The 12895-nt window shown below is 45.1% G+C and overlaps 1 protein-coding gene across 1 annotated transcript in view; it reads right to left on the bottom strand.

Moving 5' to 3' along the window:
• LOC146599220 (tyrosine-protein phosphatase non-receptor type 11-like) overlaps nucleotides 1-10126 on the bottom strand; it is a 44005-nt gene extending 33879 nt beyond the window's left edge. The window contains exon 1 of the mRNA XM_085298956.1: nucleotides 10102-10126. Within this exon, the coding sequence (XP_085155082.1) occupies nucleotides 10102-10109 (8 nt within the window). The 5' untranslated portion in view covers nucleotides 10110-10126. The remainder of the gene's footprint in view (nucleotides 1-10101) is intronic.
• Nucleotides 10127-12895: the final 2769 nt, after the last annotated feature.

A 12895-nucleotide genomic window follows, 5' to 3' on the forward strand; every position in this document is an offset into this window, starting at 1 on the left:
TATGCCCCAAGACTTCTGTAAACAAAACAAATAAAAATCTTATTACATTCCTAAGCCAGCATATTCATTTCCATAGCAGGTACAAGTCTATGTTACATTCCCTGGGGTGCAAGTCACTTCTGTAATAACCTGCTTGCTTCCTTTCCTGTATATTTTAAAGAGCACTTTCCTAATGGATCTCACACTCAAATGAGAATGGTTAATTACTTTCTCTAAGGTGGTATACACTTGATTTTCAGCAAATTCCWATAGAACCTGGATGCCTAACATCCTTTCATCCCTTTAAAGGAGTCCTGCATTTGTGCAAACCAAGATCTCACTGCTAACATAAACCCAGAACAAACAGGGTGTTTACACAGAAAGCTTGGCCTGTTTCCATAAGCATTGCTGTTTACTCCAACACTTAAAGACAAGAAATAGCAGAGGCAATAGAGAAGAGCAGAAAAAACAACTGCTGAGTCTCTGATCCTGCACAGAGCTTGGTGGGATTGCTCTCAATAAGCARATTCACAATCTTCACTCACTCAAAAGGAGGTCTTTTCAAACTGTGTCGAAGAGAAGGATGGTGCCTCTAGCCTTCCTGTAGACTTCTCCTGACCACTCAACATGGGCAGGGCAGAGCACTTTCAAGTTGTTTCACACCTTTTTGCCAGCAGGTTTTGATGACTCCCCAAAGAGGGACTCCAGTGGTAAGTCTGCATAGAGCCAGAGAGCATATGGCACAAAAGCCCAAGTCATGCAGCAGAACACATGTGCTATTGTCAAAGACCCCTTGCTCTTGAACTCACTAACAAAAGTAGCTGAGGAACTGCCAGGACACACAGTAGCTGTACAAGAGCAAGTAAGCAGGATAAAATCCTGAAAGGCCTTTGACATGGGTAACCAGTCCTCGGAAATAACCGAGTGGTGGCTGCAGAAAAGAGAAATGTTAAACTGCAAGGATTAGAATAATAATAATAATAATAATAAATGCATTGAAAGATGACAGAGATCCTTCTCTGCTGTAAGGTAGAAATCAAGTTCTCATTTCAGAGGAGGGACAGGTTGGTCATTTTTTATGGGCAAACTCTGTGGGCTTTGTGTAGACTTCTCTTTTGAACAGTTGATAAGCTCCCACTGGATTTAGGTATCACAGAAAAGGGTAAACACTAGCAACCCTTTTGCATGCAGTGGCTAGCCAAGGTTGAGGATGCATGCTTATGTCCAACCACCAGCACCACCTCCTTGAGAAGGGGCCAAGTTTCCACTGATGTCTCTGTGAAGAGCTGGGTTTTTGTTTAGCGATTTTTTTCCACTCAGTTTCAAGGCATGCAGTTAGTGAGAGCGTGTGCACAGAGGGATTTCTCCAGAGAAAACAGATTTATGCAGAGTCACTCCCAAACAAGATGCTTCCACCTTGGATCCCAAACTCTAACTTTCTCCACTCTGTACTCTCAAAGAAAGGCCCAGTGAGGTCTTTTCCCACTRTTGAATTCTCAGCACACTGCTTAATCAATGTGGTTTCTAAAAAGGCAGCCATCTAGTTGCATGGGATCAGCAGCATCTTAAAAAAAGATGATTAACCAACATCATGTTCAGGAGATCGAGGTCTTGGTTTATTTCCATTTCTTTACTAAGAGCTACCGGGTCCACTTAGTCTGTATTTAATCAGTAATAGCATTCTGCCACTCCTTGAGCACTACCCAYCAGATGATCTGATGGCACACGGCAGATGCGACAAGTGGGTTGTCCAGCCTCACCCAGCAGAGCAAGGCAGGAAATAAACTGTCTTAAAAGAAAGGGCATTTGCACCAAATTCCCTCCCATCACAGTGGAGTTCTCCCAAGCAGTTATTTTGCTTGTGGAAGACTGTGGATTTCTGTATCCTGTTAACGGACTACCTCAGTTTCAGAGAGCAGGACAAGCAAGGCCTAGGTGTTCGTGGGTTTCACTTCAGCAGACAAACAAAAATCTGTAAGACACCCATGTTCGTGGTATGCACCAGCGCAGCAGCAGCAAGATGAAAAACTGTCAGGCTGTAATAATCTGTTAGTTTGACCACAGCTGCGTGTATGTATTACTGGCTAGCATGTCATCAACATCTCTCCTTGGGAAAAGATCACAGTACACTCTCCACGGTCCCTACAGTCCCCTTTACATCCAGGGAGGCAAGCAGAAGCAAGGAGCTGAGATACCAAACTCTTTGGAGGATCTGATCTCAGAATAAGTTATAATGCTCCAAACACACGCAGTAAATACCACCTTTGCCTGAAGACTTCCCACCTCCACGCACATCACAGTTAACCACAGACAGCAGTATATCAGAGAGAACAGCTGAGGCATAGCTGTCCAGCACAGTCTCAGCGACTCATCAACAGTAGACACAGACAACTCTGCTGCTGTYGTTTTGGGCATGCTGATCAGCCCAACCATGTTCCTTACACATGACCAGAACTTTTCTGTCAGGTTCAGGTCAGAGGGTCTTGCCCAAAACGGCAGAAGAGTCAGTCAAAGGAAATCCAAAGCCATAGTTCTGCATATCAGAGTCCTGGTTTCTATCCCATAAGTGAGCTCTGAAGAAGCTGTTGGGTACTATTTTCAAAAGCTAACCAACACTACTGTGAAGGAAAACCAGCATTGCTCAGTCCGAGAGCCTTGTTGCATTACTGAAACTGTGCTGCAGGAACTGCTCACGCCCCCACTGCAGCTTAGGTATTGAGCCCTAACCCACAATGGAAGCCCTCCCTCCACAACTCTGCTGAGCTGGCCCACTCAGACTCCCTTCCTGCACGTGCTGGTACATCTATCAGAGATGACTTCTCTGAAGCTTCTCAAGCTAACACATCAGGATCTAATCACAAGGCAAGGGCAGCCTTTTCTTACTGCAGCCCCTGGATTGGACCTGCCCATCACGAGAACATCCCCAGCCTCCTTGCCTTCTGCAGAATATGGCATTAATACTTGCGCAAAGCAGGCATGAAACAGCCTTCGTCTGCAGCAATGGAAACCTCAACCTATATCTTTGCCTATGAGCTAGTGACCTCAACACACCTTTATTCATCCTTGGAGCCAATTAGCAGCTGGCCTTTTAAYTGCAGAGGTATATCAAGTACACTGTTCAAAGAAAGCGTTACTCAAACTGTGCTCAAGAATAACATCCTCTTTCACGAACATGTAACCAAGACACAACCTGGACTGCTAAAGGTGTAGGCAAGTACTGAGTTGACTTGAGGTTCAAAGACTGCAGTGACGAGTGCATGCACAGAGGCCCTTTTATCCAAGCAGGCTAACACATTAAGATACTTCTCTTTCTACATCTTAACTCATTTCAGAGCACAGTTATGCWGAGGAGCAAACACCCCACTGTGGCAGACATTGCAGACAGGTCACAGAATCACAGGTCAGATAGGGTGTCCCTGCAACAAGCTCTCACAACTTGAAGTCCAGGAAGAAGRGTAGTGGAGAGGACCAGAGGTAGCGTGTTGTGCTGTAGTTTACCCAGTAACACCAGGACTAGGACCCGTGCTTTCCAGTTTCCAGCTCATGCCTCTATTATATGCACTCTCTAAGTTGGGCCTCACTTCCATTAAGGCTGACCAACCTAGAACTGAACCAATGCATGGTTCAGAAGACCTGAAAAGGATGCAGAACTTGCAGGCTGAGATACTGACTACCAATAGTCATGAAAATGATCTTTGTGATCCATGACAGCTCTGTCCACTTGGTCTCCATCCCTAATTGCCTGTTGTGTGAAAGTGGCTCTGCTCTACACAGAACATGAGCAATAAGGGAAAGAAAAAAAATCTGTGTGCACAAGTTCACTTCTCTAAAAAGGCTATGATCTAAGATGCAAAGAAGCAAAATCCAATCACGTGTTCACCTATTATCTTTCTGGGGAAACCCAAGACTATTAATCAGGTCATCAGCTCAAAAATAGCATCTATCAGAAGAAAAGACAGAAGACAATGAAGAAACTGAAAATGTAGATTTTTCTTTGTGAAGAATGCTTGTATTTACAGAGCTGAACATAATTTTCACTCTGTATGTTAAGAGACCTTGTTAAACTTTACAGACAAAAGGTCACATTCTTATACTTCTCACTAGACACCCAACATAACAGTTTTGTTATGGGGAAAGCAAGAGGTGAAAGAAAGTCACATTCATATTCTTCCTTCTGACCCAAACAAGCACTTACAAGGCAGGAGGCTAAGATATACAGCACCTCAGTTGAGTAATTTTGTATTGTCAGCACATACATGCTGCCCTAGCCATCACAGGACAGCCATGTACACAGACACCCACAGCCAGGAGCTCAGCTGCTGGGGTAGAACTAGCCTATTAGCAACTCTCTTCTTTATTTACATGCAGCTACTCACAGAAAAGCTAAGATGATTTCCTGCTGCCAGTTCAGCAGAGGCCTTTGGCACACAAGCTACCCCATTTCTGACATTTGTTTAGTCACATGCCTGTTTCATTCTCATTTCTGTCTGGATCTTTCCACTCTAGTTTTAGAGGCAGTGCTCACCCTAGCTTCAGGCAAGATGGAAAAAGATCAGCACATTTGAAGGCGAAGACATCTCAAAAGAGGTGCTGATTTCACTGCTACCAGTGATTTTCCCCAAAGTCAGGCCAAGCCTAGACTGTATCCAAAGCCAAAGAGGTTGAARAGAGCCTGGCCAGCAGTCAGGACTCACAGCCTGCACACACGCTAAACTAGAGAGCTCTGCCTATCGTGGGGACTTCCTCACAGCCCATCCCACATTGCCGATACGGAAAACCTCTTTCACCATCGTGTCTTGTTTTCCCCAGATAAAAGGCATTACAGTGACAAGGGAAGGAAGCCATTTGCCAAACTAAGACCCAGAGCACAACTGCATTTCTTGAGTCAAAATTAAGTTTGCTCCACAGGACCAGAAGAAACAGTTAAGGCACTACAGTATGAATGTGAGGCCTTCAAATGCAGCAAGAAGTGAACTGCATCACACATTTGCATGGGCACATGAAGGATGTGAAAGAGAATGGCACCTGTCTGCTGTATTGCTGTCTCCTCCTTGCTTCATGTCAGTGAGCAGCTGCTACTGGCACTGTTGCACCTGCCATTTCATCCCCACTTAGGTCCCCCTGTAGCCCTCCCAGGAGGCTGCAGTAGACAAGGGGCTCTGCACCATGCACAAGAAGTTAGAGGGGTGATGCACGTGTCATTTTGCAAGTCTGCCATCATCCATGGTCCAAAGTGTTGCAAACACTTGGGCTAGCAACTCTGGTCCTCAGAACAACAGCTTATAAAGAGTTGAAGGTATTCCTTATGCTCTCCCTTGGCTGCAGGCAGAGTTCCTGTAACAACATCCTAATAGCCAGTGTGYTTCAATTCCACTCAAGTGGGCTGCAGTTGCAGAAGCAGCAGTCCTGGTATTCCAGCTGGCCAAGACATGCAGCCAGGACAGTCTATCCAAAGGGTGTACAGTAAGCTTCAGGACGTAGTGATGATTCTGGGGGTAGCAACCACGCATCTCAGAGAAATGTGACTGTTCACTCCACTGTTTGTTGGAGACAGATACCAAATCAGCGAGGCAGGCACAAAATGAAGCATGCCCATTTGCTGATTTGCTTGAGTGTTTTTGCACTCATATTCCTCTGTGACTACCATGTGCACCATGCCTAATCATAGCCAARGAAAGCTGCTGTCAAATATGGGGCTCCAGCTGGTCCTTGCTAGACACAGGAAGATAAGTCCTGAGCTAAGTAGTGAAGGAAGGAAAGGAAGGAGGAGTCAGAGAGCCTGGCCTCCCATCACAAGTGCAAACTCACATTTTCACTTCCAAAGTAAGTTGTTAGATACACTTGCTCGGATGTGTTATTCTAAAGAGGAAACTCTTGCAGAGTTATCTATCCTGCAAGGGCCTATCCCCACTGATTAACATGTGTTGTTGATAGGCCATGTTAGAGTGTTCCAAGGATGGATTCACATTAGAAACAAGACTGTAGAAATACTGGTGTATGATGGGCATGGGAGGAAGAAAACAGTGGCCCATTACAGATCAACTGCTGTCAAAACAGAGATACTGCCACAGGCTCAGCTAGTCCTGGGCAGCAGCCAAGGATACAGTGTTCTTAGTTTCCCAAAAATATAGCAGAGCCCTCCTAGTAYGGGCTTTTAGTCACTGACACTACCAGGTAAATCTCTCTGTGGAAAATTAGCTCTGAGTGTGCTGCAGAGATGCGAGTTTTTAGCCCTCACTTGTATCTGTTTCCCTTATTTATGTTTTGATGTGGCATTTTGTAAGCTTTTTCTCTTGGTCCACGTAGCATGGTCTCTCCAGTTGCACCTCGAGTCAGCATCAGAAAGCAACATGGCAAGTAACCTGCGAAAACTTGGCTCAAAATAGAAACTACGAGAAAATAAGCCTTTATTCTGCCTCAGGGCATTAGGTCACAGTGGAAAGTTCTACCACCTCATTTTAATGTGGCATTAAATCACATCCCCCACGTTCCCTCAGATAGGCTATCTTAATTCATAACCTGTCTACAATCAAGCCTCTGAGTATCTTGGGACACAGCAAACTTAGCAAGTTAAGAGTTGCCTCAACATGTAAATCTGTCAGTGGTTTCCGCTTCCTAAGCACTGAAATCAGACTTAATATTTCCACTGATTATTACATTTGATTTAAACAAATGGCCACCTCAAATGTTGATTTGGCTCCTCAGGAAGTCAACTGAGCACACAAATATAGCCCTTCCTTACTACTGAGAGTGCACATTAGGTTGGCAGGACTCCCTTGTGATTTGGGCAGAGGGGAGTTATGCAGACTTTAAATTAATTCTAATCCTATGACTAGCATCAGAAGGTTTGAGGTAGAGACTGCTGAGTAAGCCATCTGTCTGCATTTCCTCAGAGGACAGTCCTTGATAAAGGATAAAATTGAAAACCACCACCACCTACTTTGAACCATTTATACCAGCAGAAGATTTGGCTCTCAGTATGCCACTAAGATTTATAGCTGGTAAAATTCAGGTCCAAAATAGCAGGGGAGGGAGGACCATTAGCACCTCTCGATCATCTGCAGATGAAAACCAATTGGACACAGAGAAAACATCACAAGAGAATGAAACAGACATCAGCTCACAAAGTTATGCATTTTTCTGTGGGAAACAGAGAACTTCAGACACTGGATGCCGTTACACCATCTTTGCTGGCCATTTCATAGCTCAGCAGAAGGCTGCTCCAAGGAGGAGCTAATGAGGAACTGAGAGACTTGGTAATGCTCCCCAAGTTATTCACCCACAGCTTTTCCAACCCCTAGRCTGTCTGCACAGAACTACAACAGCTGGATATCCAACAGGTGCTTTCAAGAGCAAAACCTATTCCTCCTCAGTATTCAGMTGGTGCAAGTACAGTCATCTCTAATCTTGCAGTGGGATAACAGCCTAACACCCCAAGRGCAAAGTCTCTTGCTGAGATGGTTTTGATTTGTTTCTACACAAGGCAGAAAAAACCCTTACAGAATATGTGCAAGGTTAATTTCCCTATTTGGATTCCAAATATTTGCTCACTTCAGAAATAACATAATATCTAACACGTTGATTCTGCTCTAAAATGTGCTCTATTTCCAGGTAGGCGCTTATCTGTGGCCCTAACTCCCCCACTCCCGAGGTCTGCAGTCCAGGCCGTGGCTCATCGGCAGGAACAGACTGCCCAGCCAGTGGAGCACGCACATGGGCTTTGGGAGACGTGAACCCCATCCCTCCTGTCACAAGCTCCCTGTTTGCCAAGGGGCAAATCTTTTAGTTATTCCCTGCCTCCATTAACAGCAAGAGCTGCCTCACCRCCCCAGGGCACAGAACAGTGCTCCGTAGCACAGCACAAACTGTCCGTCTAAGCAGGTAGGTATTTAACTGGAAGGCAATCTGCATATATGTTCAGAGGCTTTCTGTGGTAGCAAAAGGCCTCTGGCTTTGAAATATGCCCCTCCATTTTATTCTTGTTGACATAAATCCCGGCCTTGCCATTCAGTACATTTGGACAAGTTTCCTCTAAAGATTTCCATGCCCTGTACAAGGCCGTGCTGGAACCYGCCTTCAGCCTTGCACAGCGAGACCTCAGAGAGCATTGCAATGCGCAAGAAGTCAGTCGCTAGTTCAGAGGGTGGGTTTAGCGCATAATACATCAACAGAGAGGAGCAGAAGCACAACACAAGACCAGAACTACTGGGAAAAAGATACAAATTTTGCCTGAGTATTCTCAGTTTCTGCAGAATGGGAGAGGCAGGTCTAGTTTTATCTGGCCCACATGCATTTCAACACTCAATTATAGTCATCTACACTAGCAGGTAACAGACAGTTGAGATTTTTCCAAGTTGCCCAGGGGATTTACACCCATGTCCTCTTAATTAAAAGAGGTGTAGCTAAGTCCTTCAAGCTTCTTTGAACATATCAGCCCAAAAGATCTGTGAGGGGAAAGGATCCAAACCGATTATTTTTGGCTGCAGTTTTCAAATTTTCTGATTTATTTTCCAAATCAAATTTAAATTTGAACTAGCTTTTTCTGCTCAAAGAATATTCCACTGTTAGGAACACAAAGCAACCATCTTGAACACTGAGCTACACTTTAACCTCAGCCAGAGACAGCACTACCTACTAGCCCCAAAAGGCCTAACATGAGGAGAAAACTCTTTTAAGCTCCCTYCAAGTCAAGGAAGTTTACTGGCCTGTATATTACACATGTTTTTGGTTCTCACAAAACAAGTTATAATTAAATTGCAGACCCACCTGTCAGACAGTTGGGGCATTAAAAATATATTTCCAGTCAATTCTGAAACTAGCCCAGCTGTTGTCTGAGTGACAGGCCTCCTCCTGGAGCAGAATAGTATTTGTTTAACTTCCTTGTCATGATCCGATGAAGCAGAACGCACCCGAGAGGAGGTGAGAATATGTGAGAGAACAGCATCAAAATGAAATTAGTTAAAAGGTTTTTGGGCGCTCTTGAGGTACAACGGAGTGTAAGTTACCAACAGGCTGCAGCAACTCGAATCAAACGAATCCCTGTATAGTGTTGAAGACCAGCCCACACCCTCTGCACACCCATGGAAGGAAGGAAGGAAGGAAGGAAAGAAGGAAGGAAGGAAAACCCAAGGCATGCTCCACTTCACGCTCCATGGCAAAGAGCCAGCCACTTGCATAACGATCACTTTGCATTCAGCAGCCTCAAACATGGCTTCAGTCACAGCCCAGCTCCTGCCCAAGATCTGATCACTGAGTGTCTAGCGAAGAGGATTGCTTTCTTCATACATGTCCTTGTCTGTTGTGCCTTCTCGCCTGGCAAAGGGATCATTTCACACTCCATTCACCTACTCCAGCAGACCCCTTTCACATGCTGCTGCCATTATAGTTCATGACCAACATAACCTTCACTGCTTTCCAAATTGCACTTCTGGTGACTAAATTTTATCATTTCACGTATTTTATGAGTATCTACAAAATTCCATTAGAAGCATTCAGCCCTTTAAAATTACAATGCTCTAATATAGGTGAGCTGGGTTATCAGTACATAAAGGCATGCTCAGCTAGATACATGATACAAAAATAGAGATAYATGAGTAACAACAGAGCATCGCTAACAAAGTGGTGCAAGATACAAATCTAGTAACTTCACATATATGACATGCTGCTCACAGCAGGAATAACCTCTCCCAGGCTGCAGTCAACACCAAAAACCTCTTCAGTAATCCAGTTAAGAGCAATCATAGTAATCATATTAATGAAATGGCTATCGTGCTCTTCCCCAGTGCTAATGCCAGCACAAGCGGAAAGTCACTTGTCACCCACACACTGCAGAGGCATAMGAAGGGCAGTTTCCACTGGAGAATCTTACACTTCTGGAAAGATTTTGCTACTCGATGGCTAACAAGCACTGTTAATCACTATTCATACCTTAATAGAGCCCACACCTTTAAGTGCTCTCTGACTGCTATTAGCTCGCATCTTCCTACAGTGCAAGTGCAACCTTTCTAGGGGATCTAAACTACACAAATGCTGTCTATGCCTTCTCCTTTTTACTTGGTCCCACTCAGAAATATCATCTTTGCTAAAAATAGAAGCTAGACRTACACAGAACAGACATCCTACCTCACCATAACCGGTCAAGGCTCCTGACCCGGCAGAATATGCAGGGTGATTCGTTAGTCCGCAGAAACCACAAAGCAACTCAGAAAGCACCAAGATTCATAGGATATAGGAGGTCAGGAGAGCTTGGTCTAGGATATGGAAGGCAGTTTGCTGCCTGATAAGAATGTTCCAGCCTCCAGCATCCTTCAGGAGGGTTGGCCAAGGTGGTGGAGCCTGGAAAGTTTCAAGTGAAGAAGTGACGGCTAGAGTTATTTACCAAAAGACACAGCCCAGCTTACTCTGGAAGGGAGTGGGGGTGGAGAGAAGAAAAGGAAGTCATTGCGTTCTCTTATCAGTGCAAAGCCAGCAGCTGTGAGCTGAGTATTTAGAAGGGGACTGGGGAGGGAAACCACCAAGCAACACATGGTATATGATGACATATGTCAGCTTATGGGCAGYCAAAAAAACTAAAACAAAAAGAAAGGCTTTTTTGGAGTTCCATGGAGTTCCTGCATCTGAACAGCATTTCTTGTTAAATCTTCCTCCTCCATGCAGAGCAGTGAGAGAGATTTCTGCTTCAGCCCTTCAGTACTGGCTGACATCCTTAAAACAGCAGTCACTGCTTTCAGGGCAGCTGGGAGCAGGGGGACAGCAAGGCAGCACCATCAGTGGTTAACACACCAGTTCACAGGCACAGGATCCGCTCCTGCCAGTGACAAGACCCCTGCACTCCTTCAGGAGGAATTTTTCAAGATATTTAGATGTCTAAAAACATCTAGGCAGCCCTGCTTGCTTTTTAGGGTTTCTAATTTACCCTTGAAAAGCAGTCCCTTCATTTCACTCTGACTCAGTTTCTGTGGCACGTAATGTAGGGTTATAACCCTTCCTTTCTGCACTTTACTTATCTGCACTGTGAGCTCTTCCAGGAAGATAGAACCCCACTCTCCATATTTAAACAAAATGTACCACCRGGCCTCCAGAGCCAGCTCTACCTTAGAGAGAAGCATTTTTACACAACCTTTCTGGACTAACTGTTTCTGGACAGTTGACAGGAGCATGCAGAGCACTTAAGTGCAAGGCACCCCAATTGGAGTCCAGTCTCCCTGTCTAGTCATGGAGATAAACAGGCTCTTCCAGAAGGTGAGGCAGAATAGAAGCTAATTTGCTCTCCTAACCACGTAGGAACACTCTTTTGAGCCACTCAGGACAGATGCCTAAAGTTAGGCAGGTCAAGTATCCCAACACATCCATGGCCTAAATTTAAATTAGAGAGATAAAAATGTTATCTCTCCCTGCAAACCTTGCTATTAGATCAGATGATACAGTTGGAAAAAGCAGACAAGCTTCAAGTACACAGACCTTTTCTCAGGTCATCCCAGGAAGAATTTGTGTTCTTTATTATGCAGGAAGCCAGAGGCTGTAGCCATGGAAGACAACTCCACTCTTCCAGACAGAGTCTAGGACAGTACTGCCACCTATTTTCCTCTCTTGGCTCAGCATGCCAGGGAGGAAGACCTCAACACCCAGTCCTCCCCTAGCAGTCCCAGCAAGTGGCACTCTGGATCGAGGGCTACCAAGAGCAAACTTGGGATCATTGCAGCCCTGCATCTGGACAACTGGCTAGATACCTCATTCCTCTTTGGTTCTTTCATGTAACTGCCTCATCGGCTACACAGAGCAGGAGAAATGAGACCTCAGAAGATCATCCTCCTGTGGGCTGGCAAACAATTAAATATACATCAATCAGGATATTAAATAGCTAGGAATGTGGCTGCCTCTGCAATCCTGAGTATTTAGTCCATTATCCCACAGCCACTTAGCACAATTACAGTTGCTTTGTGGCTACCCTTTAATGTGCCAACAGAGCAGCTGAGGCACAGAGGAGATTAGAGATCAGCAACAGTCCCAACCACAGAGCAAAGCTGAGTGCTCTGGAAGCCCTCTGCCTAGTGAGCTAGGAAACACCAGGCTGGACCAGGGACTGCACACAAAGGGCCGGCTGGTCCTGCAGAGAAAGACCAGAAGATGGACAGCACACAGCCTGGTTTGCTTTTAAGTTTGACCCTGCTTGTGCGGCTCRTAGAAAAAGAGCTGAACTTCTCTTCCTGCTATAGGAGGAAGAGTAAGTGGATCTTATGCTCAAGAAGGATGCTAATTTCCAAGTCAGTAGGGAAGAGCTGACAATTCCAGAGAGACAATCAGAAGATCTCAGGGGCATAATTTCTGCTAATGGAGAAGTTCCTAATAGCACTCCAGCAGTGCCAGACTCCCCCACTTGCTTCCCAGATGTCCAATGCAGCTTGTGGGAGCAGCCCTTAGAATAATGCTTCCCTCATAGGCCTTTGGGACACTGAAGTGCTAAGAACAAAATGTCTTACCCCAGGATATGCAATGGGCAAGTGTCAGGGAAAGGGTATCCCCCCATCTTCCCTTCACTCACTCAGTTCAGTACCTTCACTGCACACCCTGCTCACTCTGTATCTGCTGCATCTGTTCTGACAGCCACACAGAATTGTCCTGACTAGAGACAGAGCTCTGATGTTTTCTACGTTAACTGCCGTAAGACATCTGTTCAGCCAGAACCTGTTCTCTCTCCTCTCTTACATCAGCATTGTAATATCCATGATAATGCTGCTGTCCCAAATATAAGCCATCCTATACAGCAGCCACAAAAGAGCACCTAAAATGAGCAATGTTTCTGCTATAGTTTTCAGAAAATTTGGTGAGATTTCCACATTCAATAACAACCATTTTTTTCCCTGGCTTGGACCAAACACAGGCATCACACACTGCAAAGAGTTTATTGTGTGAGACT

This window comes from Rhea americana, unplaced genomic scaffold (assembly GCF_003343005.1).
Source record: "Rhea americana isolate MKP2758 unplaced genomic scaffold, rheAme1 scaffold_143, whole genome shotgun sequence".
Lineage (NCBI taxonomy): Eukaryota > Metazoa > Chordata > Aves > Rheiformes > Rheidae > Rhea > Rhea americana.